Below are 20122 nucleotides of genomic sequence, written 5' to 3'. Positions count from 1 at the left end.
TCTATTTCTCAAACTTTTAAAAACATTGTTTCTTTTTCTTTGTTTATAATAAATATGATATTTTGTGGCATAGTAGTGTCTGTGTGGTACCATTAAAGTCCAAAATGTTTGCCCTTGGTTTTAGCTGATATATTCAAGACAGAACCAAACAGATCATACATGCATTTCTTTCTTTATTACATATTTTGTTCATCTGGCGGCAGTCTTGACTCTCCACTCTGTATCTTGCAGATGTTGCTATGAAGAGAGGTCAGAAATGACTGATGTGGAGCCTGGGGTCACAGATTTTGCAACATCAGGAAGATCAGGTCGCCGCAATGCCTTACCAGACATCTTGGGTTCTCCAGCAGGGGCAGAAGCCTCTGATCTACCACAGAAACTAGCAGAGCTCTCTGTATCTCAAGGTAATTTCTTAGTTACAGTATAGGTATGAATGGTCATAATTGTCCAAAATAGGAACAGATTTTAGCTTGGTTAATAGGACAAAGTAAGGGTAGTACACTCAGACTTGTGGCTCTCATCATACTCTGCCCAGCTCACATACTGGTGCAATGTTAAAGTAAACTTTTGTTTGGAGATATATGAGGAGTGCCTTTGTTGACCTCTTTCAAGAAATGCTAGAAATGGGCAAACATACTTATCTGAATAAGTGTTCTGCTTTACTTACTCAAGGTACTAAAGCTTAAGGATCAGCATGGCAGCCAGGCTACCAGCATTTGTAGAAGTCAGCAATGGCAGCCTCTATGCTTCTCAGAAGGAACTGTCATTTCTCTAAGTAAAGCAATTTGACATTTTCTTCATTAAAAACCAAACCTATCATTTGACAGGTGTATAAAATCAGTCTAAGTGATCACTTAGCTTGCTTGATATGCCAAGAATAGCAGAAGACCTTGTTACTAAAGATGATCAAAAAATTCCAAGGTCAGCAGTTACAAAAAACAGCTTCAGCCCAAAAACTTTTTTCTTACAATCTCTGCTTCAATAGTACATCTCCACTTAAAGAAGACTTAAACTGTGGAAGCTGTGCCCATTAAAATAATTTAAAGAAAGCCTTTTAAAGCAAGCAGAGGCCAAATGACTTGTCACCAGTATTGCATATAGGCCCTTGGCAGCTGATCTTTTTCCCCATTACTGATCTACTATCCCTTGTACTGTGTCTCTGTATGTGGTCACTGTGAAAGGTAATGTAGGACATTTCCAAGCAAAAATCAGACAATTATCAATTATAAAATGCATGGGTAAATGACTATAAAGAGAAAACATATTGTGAAACTTTAAGAAAATAAAAAAATAGGTTCAACAACTGATTTGTCTTTAAAGCCCATCTCTGGGCTTTGGAGCACCATAGCTCAATAGATGATCAGTCTGGCATGGTGATGTCACAGGACCTGTTCACCAGTTTCCTCTTCTTTTTCCTTCCTGGATCCTAAGTGCTGCAAAAGGTGGGAACACATGAAGACAAATCTTAAACCAAAGGCCAACATAGCAATTAAAAAAAAAAAAAAAAAGCTTTCACTGCAATTTATTTCAAACTGCTTCAAAGGTATGTCAGATGCTAACAACAAATGCCCGTGTATGGAAGTCCCAATGTCTACCATTCAATCCAAGATTTCCCTCCAGAGCATTCAGAGATATTAAAGTGGATCTTACAGGGTTATTCACTAAAGGGTGAATAGTTTGGAGAAGGCAGGAGAAGTGAACAATCTAGGACAACTTAGCTGGACTGCAAAGTGAGCTGAATTGGAGAATGTTTCCAAATCAGCTATTTAGGCCTAAATTGTTCACTTCTCCTGCCTTCTCCAAACTCTTCACCTTTTTGTGAATAACCCTGTTAGTCTGCATGAATACATCCCTAACATATTCCAATATACAACTGTGTGTGTGTGTGTGTGTGTGTCTATATATTTTCTTAAATCAGTATTTTATTATTAAAAAGCAGCCCTTGAGCTTCAAAAGTGACTTTGCCTAAGCTGAGATGATGTCATCAGTCTGCTGCAGGCAGGAGGAAGCATTTTCTTAATCTCCTTTTCCCATAGTGATCAGACTATAACATTGTAACCTATCATATAGCACACCTGAAGTCTCTGGCCAGGTGCTATCCATGTCTTCAGTCTTTGACAGCTTTCTTTAGCATTACATTCACTGAATATTAAGTGTGGCCCTTGGTGATGTCAGAGGCCCCAGTTTAGACCCCCATATCAATACTTTTGACCACCACTCCTATAGCTTGATTTAAAAAAAGTTTTAAAAAGGACTGCATGCAAAAAAGGACTAATACTTACCTGTTGTACTAGTGATCTATGCTCTATTCAAGGGCTATGCTGGCTGCAAAATCTTCTGCATCCAACATACTTCTGGATACGTTGGACTCCTGGTTCCCTATTTCAGTTCCATCTGCTGGCCCCTATGCCACCGCAGTGTGCTATACTGTGAACTTGAAATGTTTGATACATAACTTGCCTAATTACTAATTACATTACTTTTTTTTCGTTAGATGATGGTGCAGGAGGAGGAGGAGGAGGAGGAGAACCTTCAGGAGAAACTCCAGCTGAAACTCCAGAAGAAAAATCGGATACCTGAACATGATCCTGAATGGGAAATTTTCATGCTAAGAGAAGCAGCACTCATCTGCTCTAACTAGCAGCCTGTGCGCAGACTATGCAACATATTCACGTGGGAATAATGTCTCTCTTGGTACTCGGCTCTCTCGCTGAAATATAGATATATATTTTCTGCTCTAGATGGATATAGTCTAGGCCTGAAACACATTTTAGGAAAGAGCTATATGACAAAGAATGTTAAGTGGATTATATTTTATGAAGCAAGTTTATTGGAATCTCTAATCTTAACAACAATGACTGAAGGACAGAACATATCCAATATGTATTGATGATTTAGGAGAATGGAACAGTAAAGATTTGTTTTGAGGATAGCTAATCAGGTGTTTCCTGACTTACATCACCATGTTTCACACCTATGATTTCACTTGTTATAAATCGTTGAAAGAATTAGGTCACCCTATGATATTGTTTCAGCTAATTTGTCTCTGCACAAGAGGGGGAAAAAAATAATCAAGGCAACCATCGTCTCAGTGCCTTAATGTCATGAGTTTTCTATGTGACAATTCTATAACCTAAAAACTGCCCCCAAAAAAACAAAAGGGTCACATGAAAAATTGGCAGAATCAGTAGCTTGCAACTAAGAGCTGCATTTCTGTGTGTCATCTTGTCCAACAATGTAGCAATGTTTGTGACTTCAATTGTTTAATATGAAAATAAAAGCGATATTGGCATTGCTATGGATAAATTGTGATTCTGAAAGTGTCTTTCTTGGGGATGAAAGATGAACTATGATTATATTCTCTTTTATTATGGACGTGTTTGCCTAACAAGATTACAGCTATAAATAAAACATTGATTTATAAGCCAGATGAACACATTTACATGAGGCATTTATAACCCAGCTGGGAGTAACATTCTGTAACAGTTGCTGTACATCTGCTAATAATTCAAAATACAATATGCCTAGAGAAAGATAAGTGGAACATGGCACTTTATTATGTAATGACAGCAGTGTAGTCCCAGTATATGTATATAACAGATGTATAGTCAGCCAAGGCTCCTGCTGCCAGGAATAACCTTCACATAGAATTTCCCATTTACAACAGACATGCAACAGATTTTGGCCATGTATGAATAGAGTAGGAAAGGGTTACAGGCTCTGTTTTGTTTTATTGCTGTGTGCCCCCATTGGAATATTTGCCACCATTTCCTGTCCTACTGACAAAATGGTAATCTTGCCAAAGTGAGCACATAAAGGAATTGGGTTCTACCCAATTTTACCTAAAATTGAAAAATAAATAACTGACTGTAGTTCTGCTTTAATGAATAGTGTTTTTGTTATGCCTGAATTAAATATTTTCAATTACGGTCAATGGGGTTACATTGTAAAGATTGGTAAAATTAATTAGAAGTTCTTTCTTTAAATATTTATATACATACACACACAAATGTGTATATTCCAATATAGCATCTATACACATAGATGCATGCATTCAGGTAACACTTCTTGGTAAGGCTAGCAAGCCATCTAGCTTACCGCTCTTACAAAATGGATAACTTTGATTTACCAATTCACTTGTCTAAAGCAAATTGTGAGAGCTTTTACTCAAATAATACAACAGATCAATGTTGCCACAGAGAAGCATGCTCTGTATTTCCCATTTGAGCTAGACATGCCCCTATACTTGGCAATGTACATTCCTTAACTTTCGCTTAGCATACCTTGAGCTTCCTATCTCAGAACAGTGGTCCCACATATTACCACCCTCCCACAATGTACACCCCTGATCTTCCCATTTCAGTGTGTATGCCCCAGTACTTACTCAGAAATGTTTGCAATCAACATTACATATGCAGACATAGCATCTCAGCCTTAAGGTGCACCCTTAAACTTCTCACCTTAGCAAGGTATGCCCAAACCTTCCTCAGTGTAGTTACTGTGCCCCCAAATTCCCATTTTTGGAGCTTCCGATCTTGACAAGTCAGTTTACTGAAGGCAAAGCTTCACACACATAAGGCAACTTATGCCTTTGTGGCTGATAAATCAGGAGAAATAATGAAAACCAGAAACAGAGGAAACACATGAAGACTTTTAGTGTGGGAAGCTGACAATTGATTAATTCTGTGCAGAACAAAAGAAAGCCAAGCACTGTCTACTTCAAGGTCTGCTGGCTGGTCCTATAATATTGTACAGCATATTGCACTTGTTATTATGCCATGACTGAACTAAGGAGGCAATTTACTCTTAGGAGGTATGGTGCTGTGGATTGTGGTGTAACAAGCAATCCTAGCAATCTTCAAATAATTTCCCTTTTCCCACGCAGGCTAAAATATGTATGCCAGGCTATTCAGTTTTTCACCATATCTGCAGGCATATCATATTTTATTATTTTAAAGTCAGTGAAACAATTCACACTTAAACATAATGTGCATATGTTCATCAAAATGACATGTACACAGTAATGCATAAATGGAAACTTTAATGGCTTGGATTCAATCTTATTGGCATGAACTAATGTATCCACCGCAATTGACACATCTTGCCTTGGGAATCTTCACCCACTCTTGAATGGAAAAGTGCTCCAAATCTGTAAGATTGCGAGGGCATCTCCCGTGTACTGCCCTCTTCAGGTCAACCCACAGATTTTCAATTGGATTCAGTTTTAGGCTCTGCCTGGGCCATTCCAAAACTATGATCTTCCTCTGGCAAAGCCGTTCTTTTGTTGATTTGGGGGTATGCTTTGAGTCGTTGTGCTGAAAGGTGAAATTCCTCTTCATCTTCCACTTTTAGGGATAGATCTCAGGGCTTTGTGACAAAATTGACTGAAATTTGGAACTGTTCATTACTCCCTCCACCTTGATCAAAGCTCCAGTTCCAACTGAAGAATAACAACCCCAAAGCATAATAGTGATGCACAGTGTTGTTTTTGTGCTAAACATACTTTCTGGAATGATGACCAAAAGGTTCAAGCTTGGTCTCATCAGACCATAACACATTTTCCCACATGCTTTTGTCAGATTTGATGTAGGTTTTTGCAAATGTAGCCAGGCTTGGGTGTTTTTCTTAGAAAATGGTTAGCGTCTTGAAGGGACAGGCGGTAGGGGGAGGCAGGTGAGGCAGAGCCTCACCTAGTATTATGGAGGATAAAGCTGTCAGCTTCAAGTCTGAAGCTGACCGCTTTTTCTCCATTTCAGAGATGCCTGTAACAGGTTACACAGAAGGGAAAGCCTCCCCACTGAGTAACCTGTCATGGACTGTTAATTACAGGCGGTGCTTCATCCGGCTTTTGACAGCTAGTTAGGTTAAAAAGCAGCGGGCTTGTGTAACCTGCTTGTGTAACCTAATATAGTGAGGCAAGAGCTGTCACAGCCTCTACTCTGTGTTAGAGGCGTGAACTCTGTGGATAGTTGGACCAATGGCAAAGCGCCAATAAAAAATAAATTTAAAAAAAAACACCGATCTCGATGCCTCACCAGTGACTCCCCAGTGATGAGCAAGTGAGGGATAGGGAGGGGATGGGGCAGGGCTGGGGATGGGGCATGCTGGGGGCGGGGATGGGGAATGCCTCACCCAGCACAGAAAGGCAGCGCACATCACTAGCGACTTGGTACCTTACCCCACACCCCAGACATATGAAGAATATGGGAGATTTGTTGTCACATGTAGTACACAGCCACTACTTGCCAGAGATTCCTGCAGGTCCTTTAATGTTGCTGTAAGGCCTCATGACAGCCCTCTGGACCAGTTAGTACCCTTCTCCTGAAACCTTGCAACAATTAGATTTCTTTTGCTGTAAGAGACAACTGAGTGTCAGAAAAACCCTACTAGAAGAGCTGAATTTTATATTGGCTTAATCAGAGTCACTTTAATTGATGGCAGGTATGTACTGATTACTTTTTAACCTCAGTTTGAATGTGATTGGTTAATTCTGAACACAGCCACATCCCTAATTATAAGAGGATGTGTACAATTATGCAGCCAGTTTATTTTAATTTTTCCGACTAAACAATTTAGGTTATTTTTACATTGAATTTTACAGATTACAGGTCACATTAACTGTGGAAACAAATCAGAAGTGATTTACCTTGGTCTGATGTTGGTTCTTGGCTTAGTTTGGTTCTCAAAAACCTGGCATTTTTAAAGGGGTGTGTACACTTTTTATATACACTGTATATGATATTTTTGTGGTTGCATTTACATCTACTTTAACCACTTCCTGCCAAGTACATTTTTCAGTTTTCAGTGATGCCATAATTTATCTGACAATCACTCAGTCATGCAACACTGTACACAAATGAATTTTACATAACTGTTTTAGACAGATAGAGCTTAGAGATGGAGAGATTTAATAATCACTGCTTTTGTATGTTTTCTATATAAAGTAGAAAAGACTAAATGAAAAAAAAAGTTTCTTTCAACTAAATAGTCTTTCTTCAGAAATTTAGGCCAAAATATATTCTGCTACATTATTTTGGTTAGCAAAAATAAACACTGTGTCAAGGTTATAGATTCTACAAACTATGGCATATACTAGGGATGCACCAATACTGTTTTTTGGTATCAAGAGTACCAATATTTATCTTTCAGGGTAATATCTCTCTGCAACAACTGATTAGCAGCTAGTTCTCTAGTTGTTAACACCATAGCTACTTTTTCTTTTACTTGGGGATTAGAGCACAACAGCCAGTTGCTGCTTTTAGTCCAGAGCTTTCTTTTTTGTAGCACCTTTCTGTATCCTTTGAAAAAAAATGTAAAAACACTCTGCACCTAAAACACAACCCTTACCCCGGGCACACCACAACTGCCTGCTATATTCTCTTATACCTAAAAAGTGTTTGGTCTTTTCTTAGTTAAAAGTATATAAAATAAATGTATTCGTTTTTTCAATAACATCTTTAGTGGATATTTGTCACTGTGCCACTGACTTTTACAGTGGATAAAAGTCAGCTTCTCAGTCACAAACCCCCTTCCTTCATTTGCTGAAGGACCTCTCTGACATGACACATTTAGCCAGTGCTATATCCTTGACACCCACTAATCCCTTTCAATGGAATACTAGTCTATTAGTTACAGCCTTGATGTCACTGCCCATGTTTGGTTGATCAGGGCAGGGACAGCTTACGGGGGAAAAAATGAAAAATGTAAATCTGTAAAGAATGTTTACCAAAAACATTCATTAAAAAATAGTATGGTGGTTGAGAACATGTTAATGTGGAACATGCTTAGTTCATGAACTGGAGGATGAGGGCCATTTTCATCAGGTGGTATAGAAGCAGTTGAAGTGCAAAGTTGGCATAGAGGCACAGAGCATGTGGAGGTTTGGTGTACTTTTTTTTTTTCTTCTTCTGCTCCAGCAAAAGCCCGTCATGGGAAGGATGTTGGATAGTGGAGTGGGATGGGTGCATCTTCAAGTTTTAAGCTTAAATCTGGGAAAGGACAGACAATCTATAGCTATAGAAAAGTATGCTTAATGTTTGTCACATCCTGCCCCTCTCCTCTTGTGCCTTGATAAAGACTCACAAGAAAAGGCAAATGGGGGATTGAAAGGACTCTATAAATATGTTACTGTTAGACTGCCAAGGCCAGGAAAGGGGGCTTTTTTCAGTTCTTTACCATGTATGACATGGCCGTGCGGTCCGGGGAGACAGGTGAGGCAGAACCTCACCTAGAATTATGGAGGAAAAAGCTGTCTGCTTCAGACATGAGACAGACACTTTTTCTCCATTCAGATCGGCATCTAACAGGTTACACAGCAGGGAAATCCTCATGGAATGAGTGCCTCAGTGGTGAGGAGCATGTGAGGGACAGGGAGACTCCTCCCTTCCTCCTTTACACTAGCTTGGGGACTGATTGTGGGAGGGGCTTCATCGGATGGGGGGAGCTTAGACTCACATGGGGCGGGGCTTCGGGAGGCGGGGCTGGGGAATGCCTCACCCGGAGCAAGAGGTACCGCACGTCACTGATGTATGATATAAGGGCACATAGAAGGAGGTGGAGGAGAGAAAGAAGTCTTTGTAACAATGAGCTGCAACATGAGGCAATTACCAGGAAGCTGTTGTTAACGCTGCATTTCTGCCAGGTTGGGTATGATTTTCTAAATTGGTCACAAACCTTTCTGGCCTGACAAATGACCTCCTGCAACCCAGGTTACTTCATGATAAACCACTGCACCACCAGGTTGAGGACATGTGAAGGGTGGGATGCAGGTTAGTGCTATTGTCACACACATCCTTGTCTGGCTGAAGATGGTGTGAGATCAGCTACATCCCTGACCAGCTCTGGCCCATTGTGACTCCTATCTCACAAGCATATGAAAAGCAAGGCAGCATTTAGCCTGGAATGTTTCATATGCTCTAGGCACTTGGGGTGGACTACTGGTTCCAAGGAGGTTGACGCCATTGAGGAGGGGGCACAGGTGACTGCACTGTCACCATAGGACAAAACACTTGGAGGTCACAGAGATGAACTGTGCAGGGTTGATAATATTGTTTGAGATTTGCAAGGGAAGTTACTTTTTTCACATTAATGTAAATTATGTTTGCAAAAGTTAAAATAGCAAAGTAATTTGTATTAGTTCATTTAGGCTTTTTGTTATTTACACTCACATAAGAGTCAAATAAAACTTGCTTATCTCCACTGACAATTTCAAAGTTGCTGTCACTGGAGGTTGCATGGCAGGACTTATCTTCAAATGGTAAACTGCAATGCTTAGAAACACTATCACACACTAAACTCCCCCGCAGTATTTCTTTATTAAATTAACAAGCAGAGCATAGGGACAACCTGCTCATCCATATCAACTGCACCTGGCCTTAAAGCTGAACTGTGGGCAAAATAAAAAATGATATATATATACTGTATAATGCAGTCTGTCATTGTTATTAATACATCAATCTTTGTTCTTCTGCACTCCCCTCCCCCTGTAGCTTTAATTACCTGTTAAAGCTGTTGATTCTTTCAGTATATCTGTTATTCTTCCACTTTCTTTCTGAAAATGGTCACCAGGAGAGACAGACAGGGTAAATCTACCTAATGGGGGCATAGGTATAGGGTTTCATTTCCCTTGGCTGGCAGCTGAATGTTTACCTGGGTTATTGGTTGCCAAGATGCCTGTGCCCTAGTTGCCAGCATTGAAGCTTTGCTGTCATTCGCAGCCAGTGGACTGTTGGATAATTATCAAAGTGGGACATTTTTCAGACTTTATGGGACATTATTTTTTTTATCATATTGGGGCATTATTTCTGGGCATTGTGGGACTTAATTTTTGTACATTATGGGACGTTGCTTTTTGGACATTGTGGGTTAATATTTCTGGGCATCGTGGAACATTATTTTTTGGAAATCGTGGGGCATTATTATTATTTTGGTTGAGGGCATTATTTTCCTTAACCTGGGGTCCTATATGCCCCTTACTCATTCATATAGGGGGGAGGATAAGTAGGGGTCTTTGTCCATATCATCAAGGGGCCAAGGTGATTAATCAAGGGGCCCCACCCTGGAAAGTCACCATTCCCAATTTAGGAGCATATGGCCTGCTATGGCTTGCGGAAGGGGAGGGGGAGGCACACGTTCACTTACCGTTCCTTTCCAGGCCAGCCAGGCTGCATGCTCAGATAAGACTCTTGGAATGGATTTTGGGGGGCCCACACTTTCTTGGGTTTTTTTGCGTGGGGTATCCCTTACAATCCATATCAAACCCTCATCTAGGATAAGGATCTGGTATAGATATTGAAGAAAATCTGCAGCCACTTTGTTTGCAAACAGAACAAAGCAGATGAGCTTTTTTTTCTTGGTACATGTCAATTTTGCTTTAGTACTGTATATTGTACAGGTGCACCCCTCCACAGACAGGGCATCACCAAAGCCTGAAGGAATTTTGCATTTTTAATGTTGCCCTTTAAGCTCATCTGTTTTTTCTAATTTTTTTTGCATTGGTACATGCTCCTTCTTGCATTGCTCAACTCCCCATGCCCTTTGTTTGACAATCTCTTTCCTATTAGCCTTATAACCGGGCAAATTCAATTAGAAGCAGTTGTCTCCCATAGACTTCAATGGGGCAAAATTCACAATTTCTGAACTTTTTTTAATTGTGCGGTGAACATCTCTCAAACTGAACCCAAGCACATTCAGCTCATCACTAGACATAAACAACAATATAAAGATTGCAGAAGTTCTAACCCTTCCCTTCTCCATCCAAAACATAGAACAAATGTTTTGTCTATCCATCTGCTTTAATTTGTCTCAATTAAATCGGAAGTTAAGTATGGTAGGGGCCCCCAGCATTTGCCATTGTGTAAAGTCTGCACAGCATCCTTGCACATTATGACACACTTACATCTGTGTGTGCTCTCGTTTCGAAGATGTGAGGTCTGAGCTACCCACATCCATTTTTCCTGCTGGTGCCATGTCCTTCTCCTCTTCTTCTGGTTCGCCCGTCTTCTTCTTCCTGAAATTGCGTTTATTATAGCTCGATTGAAACTCCAAAGTCTTTTTCTTCTGCCCAGTCTCCATGCATCCATGCATCCAGTCTCCAGTCTTCTTCTACCCCACTGGGCAGGCACTGATGAAGTAACTCCCACACGTGTGTGCAGGAGTTATATTCTCTTGGCACCCAATTACATTCTTACTCTGTACTGCACATGCACTGCAATCAGTGTACAGATTAAACAAATTTACTAGCAGGTAAGTTAAAGGTTTTTTTTGGTGGAATAAAGTTAAATTATCTTCTGCTTTAAAGTCCATCTAAAACTAGATATCCATTTAAGACTACTCTGACCACAGGGCAGGGGGCGGACTGGGCCGGGGGGCAGGATGGCAATTGCCCCCGGGGCCTCTCTAATGCTGGATTTGTAGTCCTCTATAGCTGATGCAGTTCTGCATTGCTGTATAATGGTATTGCTGGGAATTGTAGTTCTCTATAGCTGTTGGTAGTCATTATTGCTGGGATTTATAGTCCGCTATAGCTGATAGTATTCTGCATTGTTGTTTAATGTATTGCTTGGAATTGTAGTTCTCTATAGCCAATGCCATTCTGCAATGCTGTACAATGTATTTCTGAGTTAGTGGCAGAACTACCCGGGTCGCAGGAATCATGCACCCGCACAGCCCTGACGTGGCATCCCTCCACTACCAGTGTGCTTTACATTTCCTAAACCGATAAATACATTCACACTACTGTTACATGGATGGCAAAAGTGGCAGACTGGCGGGGAGAAGGCGGGGAAGAGGGAGAGCGGGAGGGGGGCCAAGTTGCCGCACCATGGGCCTCTGGGTTGTACTTGCCCCCTGGGCTAAAAGTTGCCAGTCAGCCCCTGCCACAGGGTGATAACACTGCTGTGTAATTTATCTGACACTGCTGTGCAATTTATCTGAACAATGAACAGTGTTGTCTCCCTGTTCAACAAAGAGGAAAAATAACCTAGTGGCAGGACCAACAGGCACTAAACCTATGTTACAGGGGGGCAACTGCCGTGGTAATGCTAGTGGAAGACTGCATTTTTGATTTTGCTTATAGTTCCACTTCATGTTTAGCTTAGCATTTCAGAGCTTTGTCTTTTATGCACCAAAAGTATAAGACGCAATAGTAATTAAGGGTTTTGGAAAAGAGAAATGCTCCAACAGTTTCAACTACCGTACCTTTAATAATTCCATACGTTCACAGCCTCTATAATATAAACATATAATATTCAGTCATGTGTTCTTTTTTTTATTATCCCCCCTGCCTGTAAAAATGATAAAAATATATCTTGCTTCTATACTACCCCTATATATGCTGCTGTCCCCCACTGACTCAACACGCTGCAATTTACCGCCAAATCTACTGTTAGGATAAGTAACTTCTGTATATTGTGGCACTAGGGTGTGTATGCTGCATGGCTGGGGTTGGGACAGTTGATTATGAGATCCACTGGGACAGGGGTTACTGCAAATGGTTCTGTGTACTCTACATAATATGTCAATGCAGTATTAATTAGTAAAATAAAAAATCCCTCAAGCAGTGGATAAATTACACAAAGGTCAGTTAATGTTCTTCTTGTTCGCTTTTATTTTCTTGTTCCCAAGGAGACTGTATAAGCTGTAAGAAGGGAATTGAAATCTGTAAATCACACAAAACAAAAATACAATATGCAATAGACATGTAACCCCGCAAAATAAATTTAAATTCAGATCAATTTGGATTTTTATTTCTTTTGTTTTTCGGATTTTGGATCCAAACTTCGATTCGGTTCGTTATTTGAATTTCGTATCCATCTGAATTATCATTTCAGAAAGATCCACAACAGGAAGTCACATGACCGTGCCTGTTATGCAATCCCAAACAGCCCAAAAAATCTGATTGGCTAGAGAACAGTCACATGTCTGATTTAGTTTAGTTTTTAATGAAATTCGGACAGATCAGAATTTAATGTTCGAATTTAACAACATATATAAGAAAATCCATTCCGAATGAAACCAAATTTACATCTCTAACCTGCAATACCTCCAACAGCATGTTTGAACATTTTATACATCATTTTCAAGGACATTAATATAATTGACAAAAATAGTAATTAGCAGAAGCAGAATAGGACAAAATGGGAGCTATGTGGTATTCGAGAAGAGTTTGGGCGCTGCAACCTTTGCTGCCTATCTGGTATAAAATGTTCTAAAACTATTATAATTATAGTGAAGCACACTAAACCCCAATTAACATTATTTTTAATTAGTGACATTATAATTGTTGCTTACTATAGACCTCTGCTATGCACTATTAAATGGAAAGTTAGCATCTCCTTTACAAGAATAGTACTGTAGAGAACAATTTTCTTATCTGTATTTCTCTAAATTAAAAATACTATGCAACAATAATTATAAGCAAATAAGGGCAAATAGAGTAACACTGCCATCTAGTGTCCAATATACTTTCCTACATACTTGGAAACTACAGGTGAAACTCGAATAATTAGAATATCGTGCAAAGTTCATTTATTTCACTAATGCAACTTAAAAGGTGAAACTAATATATGAGATAGACTCATTAAATGCAAAGCAAGATAATTCAAGCCGTGATTTGTCATAATTGTGATGATTATGGCTAACAGCTCATGAAAACCCCAAGAGCCCCAAATCCACAACCTCAAAAAAGTAGATTATTACATGCAATCAATAAAACAAGGATTGTACATAGAACAATATCGGACCTCTGAAAAGTACAAGCATGCATATGTACTCAGTACTTGGTTTGGGCCCCTTTTGCAGCACATACTGCAATTACTTTTGCACGATATTCTAATTATTCGAGTTTCACCTGTATAAGAAAACTGAAATAAGACTTGCTTTTTACATGTGGCTAGAGTTCTCATTGTTTTCCATGCTGTATTAGCCACTGGTCTTATACACATACAGCTTTGCTCTGGTTAACATTAGACTTTAAACCAAAAGGAAACATTTCAAACTGACTGTTTTTCACACTTAAGTCGTTGTTTTTTATTAGATAAATGTGACATTAAAATGCTAGATTATTAGACCACATCCCCAAACATAACTGAATGTAAATGTTTTGCCCATATGGAAAACTATGTAACTATGTTACTATAAAAAGATTAGTTGACCAGTTAATAAACATTGTGTTTCATATAAAGATATAACCCAAATTAATTAAATGGTCACTCCACCGAAACTCATATTTAAAGCGTTTGTCATGGCAACATTTAGAAAAAATATTTTGTACATCTCTGCAATAAATGCAGATTTCCCCATATTTTGTTATCCCTTTACACACACTGCAAGTACATAAAAATCACTGGTAAAGTGCCAGAAATACAGCATGCTATATATCCTACCTTCCTGTTTGACATGACAACACAATGACGGGGATTTATCAAAACTGGAGCAGACAAAATCTGGAGTAGCTGTGCATGACAACCAAACAGCTTATCTCTTTAATTTTCAAATCTTAAATGAACAAACTTAAGAGAGAAGCTGATTGGTTGCCATGGGCAACTGCTCGAGATTTTGTCTCCAGTTTTGATAAATTCCGCCTAGTGTATTTTCTAGCTCTGAAATCTTAGCACATGTGTTAGCCCTGCCTTAAATTCGAATAGATTACAAAGAACAAAGACCTCTCCTCATCTACCTTCCCCCCTTCATGACCCTTCCTTTTGTACAGGAAGAGAGCACAGGAAGTTATCAGCTCACAAGGCAAAATCAACAGGAAACACTTTTAATTATTATTATGATTATTTAAATTATTTTTATTATTATTACTATACAGGATTTATATAGTGCCAACAGTTTGCGCAGTGCTTTACAACATATGGGGAGACAGTACAGTTATAATACAATACCATACAGAAGTATTAGAAGGACCCTGCTCATGAGAACTTCAAACCGATATAACAAAATTATTTTGATGGTATATCTACTAGACCAAAAGGAAACAAGTAAGATAAGTTAATTGTTAGGATTTACATACACTTTAACCTTTTAGCTGATGCTAGAGGTTTAAACCCGCTAATGGTTTCTTATAATTCTTCGGGTAGCAGGGAAAGGATGCCGGCTGTTAAGTTCACAGGTATGTATTAAAAAATTGGCAGTTGCTTTGTGCAGAGTAGACTTAATACATTTATTTAGTTGCTAAAAAAATTATTTGTTTACATCTTGCTGCTGGCCGGCGGCTAGATTTGGCGGTTGGCAGCAGAATGTAAACAATGGGGAGAAATAGCTAGCTTGCTATTGGTTATTTCAAATTGCAATAGCAGGCTGGCTATGTTGCCTGCCCACTGAGCAGAGGAGCTGACCTGAGAGAGAATGTCCATTCCTCTGCTCAGGTGGCAGGGCTTCAATAGCCAGCCTGCTATTGGCTATATTAAATTGCAATAGTAAATAGCAGGGTGGCTATTGCACCCCTCCACTGAGTAGAGGAGAGGACCTGAGAGAGAACTTTCTCTCTCTCAGGCCCGCTTCTCTGCTCAGTATGTGGGGTTTCAAATTGCAATAGCCAATAGCAGGCTGGATATTATTGCCACCCACTGAGTAGAGCTGAGAGAGAACCTTCTCTCTCAGGTCCGCTCCTCTGCTCAATAGGCAGGGCTTCAATAGCCAGCTTGCTATTGCAACTTGAAATAGACAATAACAGGCTGACTATTTCTCCTGGCTGCTCGCATTCACCTGTCGGCTGTGGAAGCTAGCTTGAAGGTGAATGGGGCTGCGGAGGAAGCGGGCACCACAGGGGGATAATTGCTAGAGAGTTACTAGTACCCAGAAACTACAGTTATCTGGCAACTACCAATCCCCGTGGGTGCTGGATAACTGGGAGTTTACTGTATTATACTTTGTAGCTCTACAAAACATTGTTTCAGCCCTTCAGCTGTTAGTCTCTGTTCACAACTAGGCATTTTCTAGCTGTTGAAAATTAGCTTCAAAATGCCCAACACAAGAAATCCTATGATTTTCAATGGCCCCTGTTCACACCTGAGCAGCAAAATGCTGAACACAGAAAAAAGTACTTGAGCTTCTTTTGGCAGTTTGCAGCTTGTTTTTGCCTCATAGACTTCTATTGAAAATGCGCAAAAACACACGTTTGTGTGTTTTTTTGCATTTTGTATGCCCGTTCTGACGTGTGTTTTACACAACTACAGTAGACCACCCCCTCTGTGAAAAGCATACTGGGAGACAAAATGATGGAGGACTGTGCTCTTTCTAATGTGTCCATCCTTGCCTCTATGATCAGTGGGACCTTGAGCATAAAAACCATGGAGGACCCATGCCTGGTCACAAATAGGAGCTGAAATCTGGGCAGAGTGGACAACATTTACTCCCACCGTCAAAGATAGGAAAAGAAAGATCTATATGTGACCTGTTTTTTTTAATGCTTAACCTGCTTTCATGTCAACTGCTTTACATTTTTGGTAAAACTGCCGCATTGTGTTTTGGTTTGCAAGTGTGACTAGCATAGTGATGTGCAGCTTCAGACCTGCAGTTCTGTTGGAACTACAGATCCCAGCATGCCTCAAACTCTGGGAGTAATGCCTCTGGTTTTCAGGAACTTGCAATGCATCATGGCACTTGTAGTTTCACAACAGCTGGAGAACTACAGCTGGCAACCCCCGCGCTAATGTGTAGTATTCTAGCAAGTACTGCGATTTTGAATCCACATATGCGCAGCTTCTAGACAGCACGGATAAAGTTTATTTTGGGGAGAGGAACTATTCTTACCACACATGCTCCAATATGAAAAAAAAAAATAAGGTCCACTCAACTTTGCAATCCATAAGTTGTAGATATGTGCAATCAGTCACAATGCAAGCAGCCAGTCCCTAGCACAACATGCTTTTTGGTAAATGTAAATAGATTATGCAATCAGATTGGAATGCATGTTTTGAGCTGCACTAACCCAATTGAAAAAATGGGGGTAATTTATCATAACTGGAGAAAACAGAATCCAGAGCAGTTGCCCATAGTAACCAATCAACTTCCCTCTTCAGTTTGTTCAATTAAGATTTGAAAATTAAAGCTAGATGCTGATTGGTTGCCATACCCAGCTGCTCTAAATTTTGTCTGCTCCAGAAAGTAGCTGAGTAGGGCTGCTCCAGCGCAACGAGAGGAGCCAGAGGAGGAGATTCCCACCCCACAACATGGAAGCCTGCCCATTCACATCAACTGCCCCACAACCAGCCCCTGCAGAGGACAGAACTCCAACCCCACAACCACCAATAACAAGAACCATGAACCTGTGGAACCTGGTCCAGGTCCTGTTCGGCGTAGGACTCTGAGGAGCAGTAGAAGAGGTGGCCAGGGCTGCAACACTGACCAACTGGTCTCTGTCCTTATTTCTTCATGAGCCTAGAGCAGAGTCTGATGAAGGTGCCAGAAGAACAGCAGGAGGAAGATCATAAGCTTCATCTAGTCATACCTTCCCCAGGGTGGAACCCAATCCCACCCTACACCCACTGTCACCACCTCTCTCCAAGCTTACGAAAATTTTCCAACACTCCTCCCTTTCCACCACCAACACTACCCATGCCCACATACCCTCCCACAACCAATGTGCCTTTTATCCCATTCCCACCACTGCCCCCCCCCACACACACACCCCATTCCCATATGAACACCCCCCATACCCAGTCACATACTCCTTCCCTAATAGCTATTTCCAGTGGGTCTTCCACCCAGCAAATGTGCGGAGAGATGCCGGCTCATGATCCTGGCAAAATCAATATCAACAAATATAATATTGTTTGGAAAACTACTGATTCTGGCACATTCATCATCCTCTTTCCCAAAGTGTGACTGGTCCACACTTTTTTGGAGGGGGAGATCCAGCCTCGGTTGGTTGTCTTTTGGTTGGCTCTGATTATGTTTGTTTGTTATTTAAAAATAAATAAATATTCCAGTTCCATTTGTGCTGTTTCATACATAATTGTCTGTGTGTCTTTTTTTTGGGAGGGGGAGAGGGAGGGGCAGAGGTTATGGTGGAGCTAGACTTCACTACATGTGGGAGGAAGGGAACTTACAGGGCCATTTCTCCAAAGTGGAACACCCAGAATCTGGGGTGCCTGCCTTTGTGAACCAAATAGCTTCTTTCCTTCTATTAACTTACTTACCATATATACTTACTTCAAAATGATGAGAAGCATTTCTACCCCTGAAATACTATCCCAGTAAAAGGTGTCCTGACACTGAAGATCTATGAACACGATCCCCAGGAACTCATTAAAACTGTAGAAAAAAAAAAAGTGGATTTTAGAGGGTCAATGGGCGGAATGGAGCAGACTCCCCCCCAAAAAAAAAACTTTAAAAAAAATGCTGATTGGTTGCTATGGACAACTGCTCCAGAATCTATTTGTTCCAGTTTCAATAAACTGCCATGATTGTTTACAGTGCAAAGGAAGGCTGACGCCTCGGTATGAAGGGGGACGTACACTTACAACATTTCTGCGGTGGGTCAGATTAAGCACTTGTTGTGAGTGCAGCACCAAATGGGCTGCAACAAAGTTCTGTTACAGAATATACAAAGTATAATATTGGCATTATTACAATACAAATTTGACCTGCATATGTTTTGCATTCAGGACTGGATGTAAAGGTTGTGGCCCCAACTAGGCCCCATTCACACCTGATCATTTTGTAGCTCCAAGCTCAAAGCTACAAAACACTCAATATTTAGATTGTAAGCCCCCACAGGCAGGGCCCTCCTTAACATCTTGTCTTGAATTGTATCGTAATTGTAATGTCTTCCTTATATTGTAAAGCGCTGCGCAAACTGTTGGCGCTATATAAATCCTGTATAATAATAATATTAAATAATGGTGTCCCGTCACTCTAAAAAAAGCTTCTTTTAAGGCAGAATCAAGCATTTTGACCCTTATAGACTTAGGCCCTTAAAAATACATTTTTGCACAAGTTTTTCAGTTTCAAGTTTATGGGGCTAAATACGCTCGATTCTGCTTCTGTGCTACAAGAAGTGCATAAAAACATTTCAAAAAAGCACATATAAATGTGCAAAAAAAAACCCACGTAAATCAATCAGCTACACTTGGGTGTGAATGCAGGTTTAGTGAAGAAGGAGCAAAGACTTATTGACGGACTATTCTTTTCTTTAACATTATATTGTGGAGTAAGCAGCCTAAAGTGGACCTTTACCCCCCCCCCCCCTAAAAACCACATCAGCATATACTGTAGCTCTGCATGCTGATATGAAATCACCTTACATTCATTAGCTAAACAAACATATTTTATTTCACTTACAATTTCTTTTTTTCCACTTCCTGGTCTACTTTGACACAAATTATGTAATTGTGCCCAGCGTTGCATCCTGGGAAGGTTATATCAGCAGAGCATTGCTGGGAAATCTTATCTGTAATCTCATGAGATCCCAGGGAAATGCATCCCCTGAGATGATGTACATGGTCACATTTGCTAGTCCCATATCCCAGAGTTCCAGGAAGTAAAGGGGGATCTAGTAATCTGCCCTTAGTTAAAATGGCCACTGTCAGAAGACTAGGGAAGAAAATAAAAAAAGGTATGCAAAAAATAAAAAGGCTGCAATTATCTAGAAGTATCTGTTTGTAGACTGTCATGACTAAACATTTCTAAAGGTATCTTTGTTGTTATTTTGAAGATATGGGTAAAGTTCCTCTTTAAAGCAGATGTTTACATCCTTTCACTCACATGAGTATGCAGCTCTATATGCAGATATAAAATGATCTTACATTCATTCAGTTAAACAAACATTTTTTGCTTTTATTTATAATTACTGTCTTTAAGTTCCTGCTTGGGTGAGGCACTGGTGATATAGCTCTGGCCTCGCAGGTGCATTCTCACAGGTGCATTACATTATCAGTGCCTTCCTGGGAAATCTCATCTGTAAATTGGCAGACCTAGAGTTCCAGGAAGTAAAGGGAGATATATTAATCTGCCCTTAGTAAAAATGGCCACTGTGAGAAGAATGGGGAGGTAAAGAAAAATAAGTTATGCAAAGAATAAGAAGACTGCAATGATCTATAAGTGGCTGTTTGTAGACTGACATTACTAAACATTACTAAAGCTGTCTTTGCTGTTATTTTTAAGATAAAGGTAA

At 40.1% G+C, this 20122-nt stretch overlaps 1 protein-coding gene across 1 annotated transcript; it reads left to right on the top strand.

The window, feature by feature from the left end:
- The first annotated feature begins 214 nt into the window (after positions 1 to 214).
- Positions 215 to 3434, top strand: PKIB (protein kinase (cAMP-dependent, catalytic) inhibitor beta). The gene is made up of 2 exons (XM_018565779.1): positions 215 to 404; positions 2495 to 3434. The coding sequence occupies exons 1-2, from the start codon at positions 257 to 259 to the stop codon at positions 2578 to 2580; spliced, it is 234 nt and encodes a 77-aa protein (XP_018421281.1). The 5' UTR covers positions 215 to 256; the 3' UTR covers positions 2581 to 3434.
- Positions 3435 to 20122: the final 16688 nt, after the last annotated feature.

The sequence above is a fragment of the Nanorana parkeri genome, unplaced genomic scaffold (assembly GCF_000935625.1).
Source record: "Nanorana parkeri isolate BGI_ZX_2015 unplaced genomic scaffold, ASM93562v1 scaffold886, whole genome shotgun sequence".
Classification (NCBI taxonomy): domain Eukaryota; kingdom Metazoa; phylum Chordata; class Amphibia; order Anura; family Dicroglossidae; genus Nanorana; species Nanorana parkeri.
The sequence above is the reverse complement of the archived record's forward strand: the minus strand, read 5'-3'. Positions and strand labels throughout refer to the sequence as shown.

Coding starts and splice junctions, on each gene's coding strand:
- PKIB (XM_018565779.1), top strand. CDS start 257: ATGACTGATGTGGAGCCTGGGGTCACAGATTTTGCAACATCAGGAAGA. Junction 405..2,494: donor AGAGCTCTCTGTATCTCAAG/GTAATTTCTTAG, acceptor TTTTTTCGTTAG/ATGATGGTGCAGGAGGAGGA.